The 19,729-nt window shown below is 42.3% G+C and overlaps 1 protein-coding gene across 2 annotated transcripts; it reads left to right on the plus strand.

Moving 5' to 3' along the window:
* Window positions 1-3,771: 3,771 nt before the first annotated feature.
* On the plus strand, window positions 3,772-19,556 carry LOC311119397 (interleukin-1 receptor-associated kinase 3-like). Of its 2 annotated transcripts, none has more exons than XM_084194100.1 (13): window positions 3,772-3,917; window positions 4,847-5,029; window positions 5,333-5,409; window positions 7,431-7,500; window positions 9,576-9,727; window positions 9,923-9,987; window positions 10,199-10,313; window positions 13,263-13,381; window positions 14,500-14,695; window positions 14,896-14,958; window positions 15,205-15,372; window positions 17,623-18,037; window positions 18,522-19,556. In XM_084194100.1, the coding sequence occupies exons 1-13, from the start codon at window positions 3,815-3,817 to the stop codon at window positions 18,656-18,658; spliced, it is 1,863 nt and encodes a 620-aa protein (XP_084050226.1). In that variant the 5' UTR covers window positions 3,772-3,814; the 3' UTR covers window positions 18,659-19,556. The 2 variants fall into 2 exon arrangements, with proteins under 2 accessions (XP_084050226.1, XP_084050225.1); XM_084194099.1 differs by having other exon boundaries at window positions 3,801-3,917; window positions 9,459-9,727.
* The last annotated feature ends 173 nt before the right edge of the window (window positions 19,557-19,729 follow it).

Here is a 19,729-nt window from a genome sequence, read left to right on the forward strand (position 1 = left end):
AGAAGGATTATCACCACAGCAAGCCAGGAAAAACACAACTAGACATTTATACCAGGTGTGATATCCCTCCTAAACAGCTGGGGTTAATGTTCCTATCCACACAGTAAGACCAGCAGGCTAGTCTGTCACGTTCGTTCATGAACGGGTCAGACCAAGGCGCAGCGTGATATGCATACATGTTTATTTGACTATAACACACAACAACGAAACGTGAAGTCCAAGGTACACAAACAACATGGAACAAGATCCCACAACCCACTAGTGCCAATATGCTGCCTAAGTATGGTCCCCAATCAGAGACAACGAGCGACAGCCGCCTCTGATTGGGAACCACACCGGCCAACATAGATCTAGAAAACCTAGATCACAAACATTGAAAATCACACCCTGGCTCAACAAATAAGAGTCCCCAGAGTCAGGGCGTGACATAGTCTCTTTCATCGGTATACACTGTATGTAACTTATGCATTTTGTATTGTCAATTTGTAGTTATAACTGTATTTTAACTCCACTTCAAACGTGTACATTGGGGCGGCAGGTAGCTTAGTGGTTAAGAGCGTTGTGCCAGTAACCGAAAGGTCGCTGATTCTAATCCCCGAGCCGACTAGGTGAAAAATCTGCCGATGTGCCCTTGAGCAAGGCACTTAACCCTAATTGCTCCTGTAAGTCGCTCTGGATAAGAGCGTCTGCTAAATGACTAAAACGTACATGATACTGCACGGGGACAATACAGTCAGTAAAGTAACTGGTGAGCTTATTGTGTCCCATTTCACAGTGGTTTCAGTGTCCTTCAATAAGAGCTATGACACTATATTTGTGTAAACTCGTTGGTGTAGTGGGTGGTATACGCCGTACACCCACTTATTTTTCAGTGGGCATCGAGTGGACTCCCTTCTTAATCCCCACTGATACGGATCACAGTAACGTAGTGGAGGTATTTTTCAGTGGGCATCGAGTGGACTCCCTTCTTAATCCCCACTGATACGGATCACAGTAACGTAGTGGAGCTATTTTTCAGCGGGCATCGAGTGGACTCCCTCCTTAATCCCCACTGATACGGATCACAGTAACGTAGTGGAGGTATTTTTCAGTGGGCATCGAGTGTACTCCCTCCTTAATCCCCACTGATACGGATCACAGTAACGTAGTGGAGGTATTTTTCAGCGGGCATCGAGTGGACTCCCTTCTTAATCCCCACTGATACGGATCACAGTAACGTAGTGGAGGTATTTTTCAGTGGGCATCGAGTGGACTCCCTCCTTAATCCCCACTGATACGGATCACAGTAACGTAGTGGAGGTATACGGTGTATCAAATTAATAAGGCCGATGGAACAGATCGGAAATGTTTAGCTTAAAATGTTGATAAACGATTATTTCTTCATAATGTACGCAGTAGGGCCTACATGTGAACGATCCAAAATGAAATTTGCCGGAAAACACCGTTCTAAAACGCACACTGCACATGCATGGGGTTTCATGGACAGAGATGGAAATATCCGTTAGAAAGAGGGGGGATTTAAAGATGCAACAACTATCATGGGTTGCTAATAGAGGACCCACAGTGGAGGTGTCATAATACCCATAAAACCTAGCGGTCAAACAGGGAAATGGCTCCAATCGTTTTCCCCCATTTATTTTTCCCATAGGGGATTTTAGTAACACTTAAAATAAGGGCTGTGTTTTGTGTAGGCTTACCCTGGAGTGATGGTTTTGATAACCATGTAAATCTCTCTCGGACAAGGTGATTTTTTATCAATATATTCAGCTCTATTTACTTTCAGGTTCTAAAATGCTAATTAGCATCAAAGTAGACATCATGCCAAACTACAAAGCTCCTTCACGTCATCTCTAGCTGACACCTTTGCTAACAGGTATTGTGTCAATTTCAAACTTGCACAAGACAAATCACAGAATGTAATTCATAGAATGTAGCCAATTTGATCAGTATTATATATATATATATATATATATATATATATATATATATATATATATATATATATATATATATATATAGTATTTATTAATTACTACATTTAGCTAACATTATATAGTTAATCCAGAGATTCTTACCTTTGCCGGCAGTCTCGTCCAGATCATAGCATTTGTAGTTCTTTATGATAACCACATTAGCGTTTCATTTTGGGGGGGGGGTAAATATAGGCGAATATATTGATAAAAATCACCTTTTCGGTGAGCGATTTACACGGTTAACAAAATATCACGCCAGAGTAAGCCTACAGGAAACACAGCCCTTACTTTAAGTTGATCTATAATCCCCTATGGGAAAAATGAATGGTGGAAAAACGATTGGAACCATTTCCCTGTTTGACCACTAGGTTTTATGGGTATTATGACACCTACACTGTGGGGCTCTATATGATTAGGATAATGCCTTTGGCTGCTAGACAATGAAAGAAAGTTGAGAGAAAACCAATAGAACAGGAGAACGCATATGAGGAAGTCTCTATAAAAATAATTGCCTCCACGTTTCTATGGTTGGATTTTGCCATAGGCTACTTTTGAAGCAAGGTAAGACATGCCTCCAGAGGAGGCTGGTGGGAGGAGGTATAGGAAGACAAGCTCATTGGATGGAATGGAATTAATGGAACGGTATCAAACACATCAAACATACGGAAATCACATGTTTGACTCCATTCCATTGATTCCTCTGCATTCCTCATAATATGAAGTAAAAAGTCCAGGTTTCAAACAATTAAGGAACAATTTTTACATTTAGCAGATGCTCTTATCCAGAGCGACTTACAGTTAGTGAGTGCAAACATTTTTCATACTGGCCCCCCGTGGGAAACGAACCCACAACCCTGGCGTTGCAAACGCCATGCTCTACCAACTGAGCTACACAGGGCCTATGCAAAATGATAGGCCTAAATGTCTTCTAGCTGGATAGGCTTTCCCGAAAACCTTCTCTATTAAATGTTAACTAGCTACAAAGTAATCTGTCAGAATGATATCGTGATTATTTGCGTCAATCCAGCGGCCATTTCTTTTGCAAACTCCATCTCATGTGATACAGAAACACTGCTAATCAAAAAATAGTGCTAGGTGCCTGCACACTTGAATTAAAGGGTAACTACTCTCAAAAATCGAAATGTATTAGATCTTTCCCAGACCTCAAAAAGTGGTCTCCTGGTGTAGTTTAAGCATTGTTATGGACTTAGAACATACAATTGTGTTGTTTTTTGTTTTCAAAAAGTGTGACTTTGAGGACAAAAACCTTGAAAAAAAATGTTGACTCAGTTTATCTGTTTCAATAATAGGTCTACAATATTAGCCTACTGCACAGCACAGCTTGGGTTGGCCTGACTGTGAAAGACCAATATGGGCGTCTTTCCTTCGCCTGGCGGGCCGTTCTGATTTTTGTGTGTGTGAGTATACCCACTTCTCCAGGCACCACCACTAGACCACTGTGTAAATCGCTTCACAGTTGTGTTCTTTTGGGTGTCCCGGAGTAGACTGATACCCCGTTTCATTGATTCACAATCCATATCTAAGGCTGGACAGTGAAAAATATAAGTATGCCCCCAATGCCATTCTGAAGTCTAATACATCCACAGTGCTATTTCTTTTGTTGTATTTATATAACAACATTAAAATCTTGTTTAGCATGATCTAGTCCAAATATGGCATGATTCCACTTTGTGTATCCATTTGCGTCACGTTCAATGAGGGACCTTTATTTTGAAGGCAAACCACAAACGTTCCACTATTGTGGCTAATCCTTATTGTGGCTGACGTCACACAGGTTATATACTTTACCATAACAACGTTCTAGCTCAGTCACACATAAAATGGACCCGTCTATGTACCTGTATGATGTCCCCCCGGTTTTGATTGAGACGTTTTGCAAGGTAATCGACAGCGGTGATGACAGCCTCGGATGGCGCGGGCTTGGTGAGTAATGTGAACTAAAAAGTGTTACTTCTTGTGCGCGCTTTAAACTTTATCTCTATTGGTTTACCAAAGCGGAAGTGTTGTGTTCACTGAGGTATAGGTTGTGTAGATTACCTGGAACGATCTCTTCTGTGATAAATTCACATTCACTTTCGTTTTGTCCACATTATGTAACGCTGTTAGTGTATAGCACTGTAGCACATATGGTATCATGTCACAATAACACTATAACTGGGAGAAAAATTCAGCGCTGGCATTTTAGCTACACCAGCTCACTTGACGTCACGTCACCGCTCCCCAACCCCTTTTCGGGGGCATTTGCCACTTAAATCAAATCAAATCAAATTATATTTGTCACATACACCTGTTTAGCAGATGTTATTGCGGGTGTAGCGAAATGCTTGTGCTTCTAGCTCCGACAGTGCAGTAATATCTAACAATTTCACAACATATACCCAATACACACAAAACTAGTAAGGAATGGGATTTAAGAATATATACATATATGGACAAGCAATGACAGAGCGGCATGGACTAAGATACAGTAGAATATTATAGAATAGAATACAGTATATACATATGAGCTGAGTAGTGCAAGATATGTAAACATTATTAAAGTGACTAGTGTTCCATTTCTTAAAGTGGCCAGTGATTTCAATAGGCAGCAGGTCAGCGAAATGCTCAATATAGATTATTATGACAACAGAGGAATTGCGCAAAAGTCATAAAAAAAAACAGGCCCATGGGCTGCCGGCCGTGCCATTTTAAAAATACATTGTTTACATATATTTTTGGGTCAATTCCGACCAGCCCACCCCAATTAAAGATGGTCCTTCTGGCATTATTTGCCAGAATTGCCAGGCGGCCAATCCGCCCACGCCCAATAAGAACTTGCTTCCATTTCTCTACTTTACCTATCCCCCCTTCAGCTGCGCGTATTGTGCCAAGTTGGACGGAGGTGCGACGCACCGAGAGGCTGGAGGCAATGGGCAAGAGCCCCACGCGCGAACTCATCTGGTCGTGGGCGCAACAGAACAAAACTGTTGGGGACCTTCTGAAGGTATTGGAGGATATGGGCCACTACAGAGCGCTACAGCTCTTTATGCCTCAAGGTAAGGGACTATTCAATAGTTGTGTGTTATTAGACCTATATGATGGTGCGGTTTGTGTCAGTTTCAAATGGCTGTAGCCTGTTTAACTGTAGCCTGTTTTTCACTGGCCTAAACCGTTGGTTTCAGTTCTGTAATGTCATTGTTGCATAAACTTCCTCTGTCGGTGTGCAAGCGCTCAGCTGTGTCAACAACACATTGAGCAAATGTGAGACTGAACAAATTCAGTGCCTGCTACACTAACGGTTGAACATGTAGGCCCGTGTTATTAAAGATGAATAAAACTGTGAAATGTTGTCCTTTCAGAAACAAAGTATTCCTTCCCCAACAGTGGACCATCAGAGAGCAGCAGGGATAACCCGTCCCCTCCTGAGTCACCCGTGGTAAGCTACTGTAACTGGTCATGATATATCTATTATTATAAACTGGGTGGGTCGAGCCCTGAATGCTGATTGGCTGCAAGCCATGGTATATCAGACCGTATACCATGGGTATGACAAAACATTTATTTTGACTGTTCTAATTACATTAGTAACCAGTTTATAATAGCAATAGGGCACCTCTGGGGTTTGTGGTATATGGCCAATATACTGTACCACGGCTAAGGGCTGTGTCCAGGCACTCTGCGTTGCGTCGAACTTAAGAACAGCCCTTAGCCGTGGTATAATGGCCATATACCACACCCCCTCGGGCCTTATTGCTTAAATCAAACCCCTCCCCTCCTGAGTCACCCGTGCTAGGCTACTAGTCATGTCATGATCAACCTATCATGTTATGATCAATGTAGTTTGTGTTGAACTTGCAATTAATAATCTCCCTTTTATAGACACTAGTAACTTTCGCCTTAATGAATGTATGAGAGGTTGTCTCCAGTGGCACCATATTGTCTATATAGGCTAGTGCATGTGTCTCCAGTGACACCATATTGTCTATATAGGCTAGTGCATGTGTCTCCAGTGACACCATATTGTCTATATAGGCTAGTGCATGTGTCTCCAGTGGCACCATATTGTCTATATAGGCTAGTGCATGTGTCTCCAGTGACACCATATTGTCTATATAGGCTAGTGCATGTGTCTCCAGTGACACCATATTGTCTATATAGGCTAGTGCATGTGTCTCCAGTGACACCATATTGTCTATATAGGCTAGTGCATGTGTCTCCAGTGACACCATATTGTCTATATAGGCTAGTGCATGTGTCTCCAGTGACACCATATTGTCTATATAGGCTAGTGCATGTGTCTACAGTGACACCATATTGTCTATATAGGCTAGTGCATGTGTGACCCTGGCACCATATTGTCTATATAGGCTAGTGCATGTGTCTCCAGTGGCACCATATTGTCTATATAGGCTAGTGCATGTGTCTCCAGTGACACCATATTGTCTATATAGGCTAGTGCATGTGTCTCCAGTGACACCATATTGTCTATATAGGCTAGTGCATGTGTCTCCAGTGACACCATATTGTCTATATAGGCTAGTGCATGTGTCTCCAGTGACACCATATTGTCTATATAGGCTAGTGCATGTGTCTCCAGTGGCACCATATTGTCTATATAGGCTAGTGCATGTGTCTCCAGTGGCACCATATTGTCTATATAGGCTAGTGCATGTGTCTCCAGTGACACCATATTGTCTATATAGGCTAGTGCATGTGTCTCCAGTGGCACCATATTGTCTATATAGGCTAGTGCATGTGTCTCCAGTGACACCATATTGTCTATATAGGCTAGTGCATGTGTCTCCAGTGACACCATATTGTCTATATAGGCTAGTGCATGTGTCTCCAGTGACACCATATTGTCTATATAGGCTAGTGCATGTGTCTCCAGTGGCACCATATTGTCTATATAGGCTAGTGCATGTGTCTCCAGTGACACCATATTGTCTATATAGGCTAGTGCATGTGTCTCCAGTGACACCATATTGTCTATATAGGCTAGTGCATGTGTCTCCAGTGGCACCATATTGTCTATATAGGCTAGTGCATGTGTCTCCAGTGACACCATATTGTCTATATAGGCTAGTGCATGTGTCACCAGTGACACCATATTGTCTATATAGGCTAGTGCATGTGTCTCCAGTGACACCATATTGTCTATATAGGCTAGTGCATGTGTCTCCAGTGACACCATATTGTCTATATAGGCTAGTGCATGTGTCTCCAGTGACACCATATTGTCTATATAGGCTAGTGCATGTGTCTCCAGTGGCACCATATTGTCTATATAGGCTAGTGCATGTGTCTCCAGTGGCACCATATTGTCTATATAGGCTAGTGCATGTGTCTCCAGTGGCACCATATTGTCTATATAGGCTAGTGCATGTGTGACCCTGTAATTGATCCTGTATTACACTGTAATAACTGTATTTTTGTCATCATGTCCTGTTTTCTCAGTCACCCCCACCTGACAGTGAGTCAACCCAACCTGGTTGGAACCAGTCTGATAATCATGTGTCGAGTGAAGGTACTTAACTGAAAGGTTGCTGAGCCGACAAGGTGAAAAACTGACGGTGTGCCCTTGAGCAAGGCACTTAACCCTAATTTGCTCTAGGGGTGCTGTACTACTATGACTGACCCTGTAAAACAACACATTACACTGCACCTATCTGGTATATGTGACAAATTATTATCATTATTATTATTATTGTTATTATTTGTATTTGTATTTGTATTTTTTTTGTCCAGTGATTTTCTGTCCACCTTTTAATATTCATAATGAGACATTAGATTGCTGAGCCATTTCTCTGTTTCAGTATGAGTTGTGTTCATCATGCTGTGTCAGTACTACTATCACTTGTTCTTATATTGGGTCATCAAAACATCCCACCTCAGCATGTGTTGAGATGGTCCCTTGGGGTCGTCAAAACATCCCACCTCAGCATGTGTTGAGATGGTCCCTTGGGGTCATCAAAACATCCCACCTCAGCATGTGTTGAGATGGTCCCTTGGGGTCGTCAAAACATCCCACCTCAGCATGTGTTGAGATGGTCCCTTGGGGTCATCAAAACATCCCACCTCAGCATGTGTTGAGATGGTCCCTTGGGGTCGTCAAAACATCCCACCTCAGCATGTGTTGAGATGGTCCCTTGGGGTCGTCAAAACATCCCACCTCAGCATGTGTTGAGATGGTCCCTTGGGGTCGTCAAAACATCCCACCTCAGCATGTGTTGAGATGGTCCCTTGGGGTCGTCAAAACATCCCACCTCAGCATGTGTTGAGATGGTCCCTAAGGGGTCGTCAAAACATCCCACCTCAGCATGTGTTGAGATGGTCCCTTGGGGTCGTCAAAACATCCCACCTCAGCATGTGTTGAGATGGTCCCTTGGGGTCGTCAAAACATCCCACCTCAGCATGTGTTGAGATGGTCCCTTGGGGTCGTCAAAACATCCCACCTCAGCATGTGTTGAGATGGTCCCTAAGGGGTCGTCAATACATCCCACCTCAGCATGTGTTGAGATGGTCCCTTGATACGACAGACTCATAAATAATACTGAGGGTATTATCTGGAACATCCTACTAGACTCATAAATAATACTGAGGGCATTATCTGGAACATCCTACTAGACTCATAAATAATACTGAGGGTATTATCTGGAACATCCTACTAGACTCATAAATAATACTGAGGGCATTATCTGAAACATCCTACTAGACTCATAAATAATACTGAGGGCATTATCTGAAACATCCTACTAGACTCATAAATAATACTGAGGGCATTATCTGGAACATCCTACTAGACTCATAAATAGTACTGAGGGCATTATCTGAAACATCCTACTAGACTCATAAATAATACTGAGGGTATTATCTGGAACATCCTACTAGACTCATAAATAATACTGAGGGCATTATCTGAAACATCCTACTAGACTCATAAATAATACTGAGGGCATTATCTGAAACATCCTACTAGACTCATAAATAATACTGAGGGCATTATCTGGAACATCCTACTAGACTCATAAATAGTACTGAGGGCATTATCTGAAACATCCTACTAGACTCATAAATAATACTGAGGGTATTATCTGGAACATCCTACTAGACTCATAAATAATACTGAGGGCATTATCTGGAACATCCTACTAGACTCATAAATAATACTGAGGGCATTATCTGGAACATCCTACTGTATGGTTTCAGTGAGAGCAAGCTTCTGGGAGGTATCTAATTCCCTATTTCACTTCACTTTTTATTAAGTGGTTTCATTGACGACAGATTTCATAGGATGCGTCCCAAATGGTACCCTATTCCCTAAATAGTGCCCATGGTCAAAAGTAGTGCACTATGTAGGGTGTATGGTGTCGTTTGGGACGCGCCCATACGGCTCATTGAACATGTGTAAATGTACTAGTGAGAATGCTGAGGTTTTTCCTGGGTACTCTGCTTATGTTCTAAGTGTTTTGACCTTGTTGCTAGGTAGAAACCACAGGCTTAGTGTTTTTACCTTGTTGCTAGGTAGAAACCACAGGCTTAGTGTTTTGACCTTGTTGCTAGGTAGAAACCACAGGCTTAGTGGTTTGACCTTGTTCCTAGGTAGAAACCACAGGCTTGTGATCACCTACTCGGACGTCATAGAGGGAACTAGACATTTTCACCAGGACATGAAGATCTCCGAGGGCAGCTTCTCTGCTGTCTACAGAGCGGTAAAGGGAAATGAAACCTTGGCTGTCAAGCTCTTTAAGCAGGTACTAACTTCCCTCCTCCATTTTATACTCTATTTATAAATGAAATCTGTTGAAAATGTCCCTGGCTTGATGGAGATGAAATATACTAGAGGTCATTATCGAACTAGAGAGACATTTATTTGGTTATGTGCTTCAGAAGGACTGAGGACACACAACACAGTTCAAATGTTTGTTGGTCTTCGTTGGTCTGTACAGGTGCAGAAAGCCTCGTGGAGGAAGTTGTGGGATCTATTCAGGAGAGAGATGGAAGTTCATCATCTGTACGTTTAACTACTCCACTCAGCCTCCATTTTAGATGGTTTCTGCGTATATATTTACCACTGAAATCCATTAGGACATATCACTCTTCTTCCATGCACACATCTTCTCGTAATGGTAAACAATAAAATCTGCCCTCAATGACTAACCTGGTTAAATAAAGGCAAATATCTGTCTGTTACTAATCATCAAATCTGCCTGTTTATGTTTCAGCTATCAGCATCCTAACATATTGGAGCTGTTGGGTTGTTACTCTGATGGGGATCGTTACTGGCTGGTATACCCTTACCTTCCCAACGGATCACTGTTCCACAGACTGCATGACCAGGTGAGATATTCTATTCTGTACCCTTACCTTCCCAACGGATCACTGTTCCACAGACTGCATGACCAGGTGAGATATTCTATTCTGTACCCCTTACCTTCCCAACGGATCACTGTTCCACAGACTGCATGACCAGGTGAGATATTCTATTCTGTACTCCTTACCTTCCCAACGGATCACTGTTCCACAGACTGCATGACCAGGTGAGATATTCTATTCTGTACCCCTTACCTTCCCAACGGATCACTGTTCCACAGACTGCATGACCAGGTGAGATATTCTATTCTGTACCCCTTACCTTCCCAACGGATCACTGTTCCACAGACTGCATGACCAGGTGAGATATTCTATTCTGTACCCTTACCTTCCCAACGGATCACTGTTCCACAGACTGCATGACCAGGTGAGATATTCTATTCTGTACCCCTTACCTTCCCAACGGATCACTGTTCCACAGACTGCATGACCAGGTGAGATATTCTATTCTGTACCCTTACCTTCCCAACGGATCACTGTTCCACAGACTGCATGACCAGGTGAGATATTCTATTCTGTACCCTTACCTTCCCAACGGATCACTGTTCCACAGACTGCATGACCAGGTGAGATATTATATTCTGTACCCCTTACCTTCCCAACGGATCACTATTCCACAGACTGCATGACCAGGTGAGATATTCTATTCTGTACCCCTTACCTTCCCAACGGATCACTGTTCCACAGACTGCATGACCAGGTGAGATATTCTATTCTGTACCCCCTACCTTCCCAACGGATCACTGTTCCACAGACTGCATGACCAGGTGAGATATTCTATTCTGTACCCCTTACCTTCCCAACGGATCACTGTTCCACAGACTGCATGACCAGGTGAGATATTCTATTCTGTACCCCTTACCTTCCCAACGGATCACTGTTCCACAGACTGCATGACCAGGTGAGATATTCTATTATGTACCCCTTACCTTCCCAACGGATCACTGTTCCACAGACTGCATGACCAGGTGAGATATTCTATTCTGTACCCCTTACCTTCCCAACGGATCACTGTTCCACAGACTGCATGACCAGGTGAGATATTCTATTCTGTACCCCCTACCTTCCCAACGGATCACTGTTCCACAGACTGCATGACCAGGTGAGATATTCTATTCTGTACCCCTTACCTTCCCAACGGATCACTGTTCCACAGACTGCATGACCAGGTGAGATATTCTATTCTGTACCCCTTACCTTCCCAACGGATCACTGTTCCACAGACTGCATGACCAGGTCAGATATTCTATTCTGTACCCTTACCTTCCCAACGGATCACTGTTCCACAGACTGCATGACCAGGTGAGATATTCTATTCTGTACCCCCTACCTTCCCAACGGATCACTGTTCCACAGACTGCATGACCAGGTGAGATATTCTATTCTGTACCCCTTACCTTCCCAACGGATCACTGTTCCACAGACTGCATGACCAGGTGAGATATTCTATTCTGTACCCCTTACCTTCCCAACGGATCACTGTTCCACAGACTGCATGACCAGGTGAGATATTCTATTCTGTACCCCTTACCTTCCCAACGGATCACTGTTCCACAGACTGCATGACCAGGTGAGATATTCTATTCTGTACCCCCTACCTTCCCAACGGATCACTGTTCCACAGACTGCATGACCAGGTGAGATATACTACTTCAGTTCAGACACCACTACGCACAAGCACACACATTTTCTACAGAAAATGTACCTATTCTAGTTGTAGGTTGTGTTACCTATTCTAGTTGTATGTTTTGTTACCTATTCTAGTTGTATGTTTTGTTACCTATTCTAGTTGTATGTTGTGTTACCTATTCTAGTTGTATGTTTTGTTACCTATTCTAGTTGTATGTTGTGTTACCTATTCTAGTTGTATGTTGTGTTACCTAATTCTAGTTGTATGTTGTGTTACCTATTCTAGTTGTATGTTGTGTTACCTATTCTAGTTGTAGGTTGTGTTACCTATTCTAGTTGTAGGTGGTGTTACCTATTCTAGTTGTAGGTTGTGTTACCTATTCTAGTTGTAGGTTGTGTTACCTATTCTAGTTGTATGTTGTGTTACCTATTCTAGTTGTAGGTTGTGTTACCTATTCTAGTTGTAGGTTGTGTTACCTATTCTAGTTGTATGTTTTGTTACCTATTCTAGTTGTATGTTTTGTTACCTATTCTAGTTGTATGTTGTGTTACCTATTCTAGTTGTAGGTTGTGTTACCTATTCTAGTTGTATGTTGTGTTACCTATTCTAGTTGTATGTTGTGTTACCTATTCTAGTTGTATGTTTTGTTACCTATTCTAGTTGTATGTTTTGTTACCTATTCTAGTTGTATGTTGTGTTACCTATTCTAGTTGTATGTTGTGTTACCTATTCTAGTTGTAGGTTGTGTTACCTATTCTAGTTGTATGTTGTGTTACCTATTCTAGTTGTAGGTTGTGTTACCTATTCTAGTTGTAGGTTGTGTTACCTATTCTAGTTGTAGGTCGTGTTACCTATTCTAGTTGTATGTTTTGTTACCTATTCTAGTTGTATGTTGTGTTACCTATTCTAGTTGTAGGTTGTGTTACCTATTCTAGTTGTATGTTGTGTTACCTATTCTAGTTGTATTTTGTGTTACCTATTCTAGTTGTATGTTGTGTTACCTATTCTAGTTGTAGGTTGTGTTACCTATTCTAGTTGTAGGTTGTGTTACCTATTCTAGTTGTAGGTGGTGTTACCTATTCTAGTTGTATGTTGTGTTACTGTAAAGGCAGATTTCCATCCTCTGATGGACCATAAACTTCCATTTTATTCTACTAAACTACTATACTATTCTATTTCAATGCCAAAAAGATCAGTTTATCTGTCTCTGTGGTGGACAGACTGTGTGGTAGTAGGTGTATTGGCGTTTAAATGCTAACATGTCTCCCTCCTGCATCTCTCTGTAGAACCTAGTGCCCACTCTCTCATGGCAGGAGCGTCTGGACATCATCAAGGGGACGGCTAAGGCAGTACATCACCTACATACGGCCCAGCCCTGTACTGTGGTCTGTGGTAACATCACAAGGTACCAGCTCAAACCCCTAGGCTAATCACTCACCTCACCCCCTTTTAGGGTCTTGGTGAATGATGGGACCAGGAAAGAGACAGCCTTTTTTAAGCATTTCGTTTAGCATAGCATAACACAGCATATCACAGTATAACCTAGCATAGCATAGCCTAGCATAGCACATTTCCAAAGATCCCAGTCACACCAGAGTCCCAAAGATCCCAGTCACACCTGAGTTCCAAAGATCCCAGTCACCCCTGAGTTCCAAAGATCCCAGTCACACCTGAGTTCCAAAGATCCCAGTCACCCCTGAGTTCCAAAGATCCCAGTCACCCCTGAGTTCCAAAGCCCCAGTCACCCCTGAGTTTCAAAGATCCCAGTCACCCCTGAGTTCCAAAGATTCCAGTTACACCTGAGTTCCAAAGATTCCAGTTACACCTGAGTTCCAAAGATCCCAGTCACCCCTGAGTTCCAAAGACCCCAGTCACACCTGACTTCCAAAGATCCCAGTCACCCCCGAGTTTCAAAGATCCCAGTCACAGCTGAGTTCCAAAGATCCCAGTCACCCCTGAGTTCCAAAGATTCCAGTTACACCTAAGTTCCAAAGATTCCAGTTACACCTGAGTTCCAAAGATCCCAGTCACCCCTGAGTTCCAAAGATCCCAGTCACCCCTGAGTTCCAAAGATCCCAGTCACCCCTGAGTTTCAAAGATCCCAGTCACCCCTGAGTTCCAAAGATTCCAGTTACACCTGAGTTCCAAAGATTCCAGTTACACCTGAGTTCCAAAGATCCCAGTCACCCCTGAGTTCCAAAGACCCCAGTCACACCTGACTTCCAAAGATCCCAGTCACCCCTGAGTTCCAAAGATCCCAGTCACCCCTGAGTTCCAAAGATCCCAGTCACCCCTTAGTTCCAAAGATCCCAGTCACCCCTGAGTTCCAAAGATCCCAGTCACCCCTGAGTTCCAAAGATCCCAGTCACCCCTGAGTTCCAAAGACCCCAGTCACCCCTGAGTTCCAAAGACCCCAGTCACCCCTGAGTTCCAAAGACCCCAGTCACCCCTGAGTTTCAAAGATCCCAGTCACCCCTGAGTTCCAAAGACCCACCTGTTTCAAAGTGTCTTCTTTCTGTGTAGTTCTAACATACTTCTGGACGAGCGGCTGCAGCCCAAGCTGTCTGATTTTGGGACGGCCCGTCTCAGACCCCACTCTGTCAGTCAGAGCTGCACCATTACCTTGGATACGACCTGTGGAACCCTGGGATACCTGCCAGAGGAATACATCCGAGACGGAAAGCTGTCCGTCAGTCTGGATGTGTTCAGCTTGGGAATGGTGAGTTAGGGAGTACTTGGCAAAAATGCTCTGAAACATCTTTTGACAAACAATCATCTTTCAAACGACATGGTCTTTGTCAGGTACTTGGGACAAATACTGGACCTGATAAACTGATCTGAATGCCAGAACATAGCTGTTTGTGAATTGCTTGGATGTCTATGACCAGAACCTGTTAATAAGAAGCCGTTTGTTCTTAGGTTATAATGGAAACATTAACGGGACGGAACGTCAGAGAGGACAATCCTAAACACACCCTGCTGGTAAGACTACAATGACATTTTGCACATGTTGTATTGAAATGCTAGCAAACACATGACATAATGCTGGATTACTGGATACATGCCCTCTGGTTCATCCTCCCTCCCTCCCTCCCTCCATCCCTCCCTCCCTCCCTCCCTCCCTCCATCCCTCCCTCCCTCCCTCCCTCCCTCCCTCCCTCCCTCCCCCCCCCCCCCCTCCCTCCCTCCCTCCCTCCCTCCCTCCCTCCCTCCCCTCCCTCCCTCCAGAGAGACATCCTACATGGAGAGGTGGAGGACAGTGGCAGTGTGGACTCCTGTCTTCAGTATCTGGACCCAAGGGCTGGTCTCTGCCCCCACTCTGTGTCCTTTCCCTTGTTCCGCCTGGCCCTGGACTGCACCTCTACACGACCACGCCACAGACCCACCATGGGGAATGTGAGTCAACTCAACACAATTCAATGCAATCTAGTTTGAGCTAGTTGAATATAAGGAACAGTCACCCCATACACAAAAAAAATGTATGCACGCATGACTGTAAGTCGCTTTGGATAAAAGCGTCTGCTAAATGGCATATTATTATTATTATTATTATTAATGTAGTTTATGTAGAGTTTGAGCTAGTTGAATATAGTTTATGTAGAGTTTGAGCTCGTTGAATATAGTTTATGTAGAGTTTGAGGTAGTTGAATATAGTTTATGTAGAGTTTGAGCTCGTTGAATATAGTTTATGTAGAGTTTGAGCTAGTTGAATATAGTTTATGTAGAGTTTGAGCTAGTTGAATATAGTTTATGTAGAGTTTGAGCTAGTTGAATATAGTTTATGTAGAGTTTGAGCTACAAGGCAAATATTTTCTTTGATATTCAAATCCAGGTCTCAGAAAAACAATACCTCGCAAATAACCTAATCATATTTGAAGGTATTTGAATATATGCAAGTTATTTGAAAAAAATATATATACTTATTTGATGGCTGCCAACTATTTGATGAAGAACCAAAAACTATAACAGTTTTTGAATTGGTGTAAATAAATGATCAGAAGCACATAGTTTGGAGAGCTCTCAGATATGAATTTTAATATAGTCTATAACCTAGAATTAAATACATGAGGGACGTGAAATCACCTCAACATTAAAGTAGACTAACAAAATGACTAACAAATATTTCTGTTGAGTGACATAAGGTAATGCAGCAACACTTGACATCCAGTTATTTTACATACGTAGTAACTTTGTGATTATTACAATAGCAACATTGTTGTTACGTAGGACTTTGGAAATGTCTTTATAATTGCACAATAATGGAGTTATTACATGGAATAAGGAACAGTCACTATTCTTGTGTACAGTAGTTACAAAGATTCTCAGCTCATTGCCATGCAATTCAAATGCAATTACCAAAGTATTACGTAACCACATGCTAATAAAATGTTGCTCCAAAACTAATTAGAGTTTTATTACTCAGGCACAAGAACAGTTTCACGTTAAGTGCTAGTGAGAATGCTAACAGGAACAAAATATGTCTATTAAGTGTCGAAGGGAAAATAAATATCCCAAAACTGCCTTCTTGAATCAACTACAGCCAAGGTAGGTGTGAAAAACATGTTAGTTTGTGAGTAAACTATCCCTTTAAAGATGGTATAGTGTGTGTGTGTGTTTAAAACAAGAACACTTACGCTCAGATGGACAAAGAGATTTCAACGTTGTTTTTGCTAAGCATCCAACTTGCTGTTAGCAATGTTTGCAAATGGATTTGAATTACTCTGCGGTATTTTTAGGTATCATCAAATTAATTGCATCTTTCAAACTTTTCAGTGGCATGTTAAAAGTCATACAGTACAGATGTAGGATCTTAATTTGAGCCAGTTTGCTACAGCAGGAAAATAATCCTGCAGCAACAGGAAATGTGAATTATTATGTGGATTATAATTAATGGACATTTTTGTAGGGCTTGATACTTTTTTCATTAGGGCAAATCAAATCTGAAATGTTAAAGTCGATATTACAAACTTTAGAAGCCTTTTTCAAAACTCAAATACACTACAAGTTAGCATTTTCTGCTGTGCAGGAAAATTCTCAGCAACAAAAGTGTGATCAAAGTAAGATCCTACGTCTGTAGTTGAGCGTCACAACTTATCTGTGCAAAATATCATTGGTTAATTGGTTTGACTTGATCGTGTACACCTGGGGCAATGGACATTCAGGAGAATGGACATTTACAGAATGTTCAGATAGAAATGTATTTTGTAGATCAAATATTACTTCAAACAAGCAGTTCCAGATACAGCCCTGCCATTAGTTGAAGGCAGCCAATCCAATCTGTATTCAAATAGTTTTTAAAAAGTAGTCATTTTTTGGGGGGGGGGGATCTGTTTTCAAGTAGTTGTAGTCACCTCCAAAGTAACTATGTGTTTCCCTGAAAGCATAGTTAAAACGACAGTTATCTCAGTCTGGACTGAATACTGCAGCTAGGTGAGGGGCTGACTATACAAATGAGAACAAAAGTCATTTACAGCCTCTCAACATTTGTGGACTTAGTAAATATTGACTTTATGAGTCATAATATATTTATTTCTGTCCATTTTTGATGAGTGAAGAGATTAGCCTTTATTTACAGGTAAATCATTGATAGCACGTTATCTTTTACAATAACGAAATGGGTGTTTTCCCCCCACCTGTCTCTTCCAGGTGTTACAGGTATTGAGCCAGCTGCTTCCCCTGCCGTCCCCACCTGAAGACCAGCCCCACACCCTGACCGACTGGGCCCCAGCTCCCCATGCCTCTTCTGTCCAGACGGGAGATGGCCCCAGCTCCAACCCCAGCCCCAGTGTGCCTGTGGAAGATGATGAGCTGCACAGTTACCCCAGTGCCAACCCACAGCCAGCTCCAGCCCAGGGAGGGCCCTGTGAGTGTAGCCAGTCAGAGGTCACCTATCTGGGCAGTGGGGAGCGGCTAGGCCAGAGCCTCCAGACCAATGGAGAGACAGTGGATCTATACAGTAGCTGGCCAGTCCAGTGTAGCTGTTCAGCTGAGGTGGATGGAATGGGCTGTGAGGATTGTACAGCCAATGGATTTACTCCCTGCCCCTCAGACCTCCCTCAAGGCAAGTATTATGTTTGGGACCAGAAGTTATACCTTAAACCTAACCAGGTTTAAGCCCAAGGCCCTATAGACTGTAACTATCTATAGACTCTAACTATCTATAGACTGTAACTACCTATAGACTCTAACTACCTATAGACTATAACTACCTATAGACTGTAACTACCTATAGACTGTAACTATCTATAGACTGTAACTACCTATAGACTGTAACTACCTATAGACTGTAACTATCTATAGACTGTAACTATCTATAGACTGTAACTACCTATAGACTATATCTACCTAGAGACTGTAACTAGGACCTGGAGTTTATCCAGGTCTGGTCAAAGGGTCAAGGAAAAACACTGTTTTAGCTATAGAACCTGGTTGTATAAAAATAAAGATTTCAGAGATGGTTTCTTCTTTACACAGCAGCCAATGTTGAGTGGAGAGTCACATACTGTAACCATGGTTTCATTCCAATGGTGGTGTCTATGTTACAGGTGACCTCAGCTTCCCTTCCCTTGGTATAGTGGACAACCCTGCCAAGGACAGACTGAGGAATAAGATTGATCTGTACAACAGAAGCCTCATCAGAACAGAGGAACTCCTCTCTATCTCCATGGCAACCCAGGAGTGACAAACGCTGATCGAGGATCTGCTTGCCCTTCCCCAAATCCTAATCTTAACCATTTAGAGGTAAAAACACAAAACAAAACCCAGACCAGCATCTAGGACAACTTCACTACTTTGAATGACACATGCATACATGGCCTGCTGAGAGAGAGAGAGAGAGAGAGAGACAGAGAGAGAGACAGAGAGAGAGAGAGAGAGAGAGAGAGAGAGAGAGAGAGAGAGAGAGAGAGAGAGAGAGAGAGAGAGAGAGAGAGAGAGAGAGAGAGAGAGAGAGAGAGAGAGAGAGAGTTAATTATATCCATATATCTGACTTAATCACTTCTGGCCCTGGTTAAATGACCTGGCATGGCCTCTCAGCCTCAGGATACTGTAGGTGTACACATCAAATAATATTGGTTTCAAACCTCCCTTTCTTTAAAATGACTGTACGGATCTGGGCTCATCTTTCGTCCATTTAGTTTCAATGGAATTAAGATGATCTAAGTGCTACGATGCTTTTGGAAACCCAGCCCTGGTATGTGACAAGACGTGACGTTCATATGGTTGAACGATAGCAATCTATGTCCTTCATTGACGGTATATTATGCTAAAAGGTATATTATTATAGAAAGCTATTTATTATCTGCTGACAGATTCCATTTATATTTCTTATTTATAAAATTAGGACATGATTTCTATAAAGCATTTTTATAAAGATAATTTAAAACATTAGCGTGTAGAAACTGTGCCAGGGAAACTAAACCAAAGCATGAATTGCTGTCATACCTTGTCCATAGGCTGCTGACAGAGTAAGAAACCAACGTGTCATTTTGTAATTTGGGTGAACTATCCCCTTATTTATGTTTCGTAAGTTGACTTTACATTTTTCATGCCTTTTTATTAATAAAATATGATTGACAATGTGGATGAATTAGTTTGAATTATTTATAGGTAAACAAACTATAGTCCGCTTTCACTGTAGTACACAACTATAAACTGCATTCATGACTTCAAATAAGATGTTGTAGCACCAATTCGAACTGCTCTCGGCTGTTCACTGGGACCTTATGATCACTCAGCTGCACAGCTGATGCCT

This window comes from Coregonus lavaretus (genome assembly GCF_964263955.1).
Source record: "Coregonus lavaretus genome assembly, contig: HAP1_SCAFFOLD_1314, whole genome shotgun sequence".
Taxonomy (NCBI): Eukaryota; Metazoa; Chordata; class Actinopteri; order Salmoniformes; family Salmonidae; genus Coregonus; species Coregonus lavaretus.

Excerpts from the sequence above, each read along its gene's own strand:
- LOC311119397 (XM_084194099.1), top strand. The coding sequence starts at position 3,815 with ATGGACCCGTCTATGTACCTGTATGATGTCCCCCCGGTTTTGATTGAG. Across the intron at positions 5,030-5,332 it reads ACAGCTCTTTATGCCTCAAG|AAACAAAGTATTCCTTCCCC; the intron begins GTAAGGGACTAT and ends TTGTCCTTTCAG. Across the intron at positions 14,696-14,895 it reads ATGTGTTCAGCTTGGGAATG|GTTATAATGGAAACATTAAC; the intron begins GTGAGTTAGGGA and ends GTTTGTTCTTAG.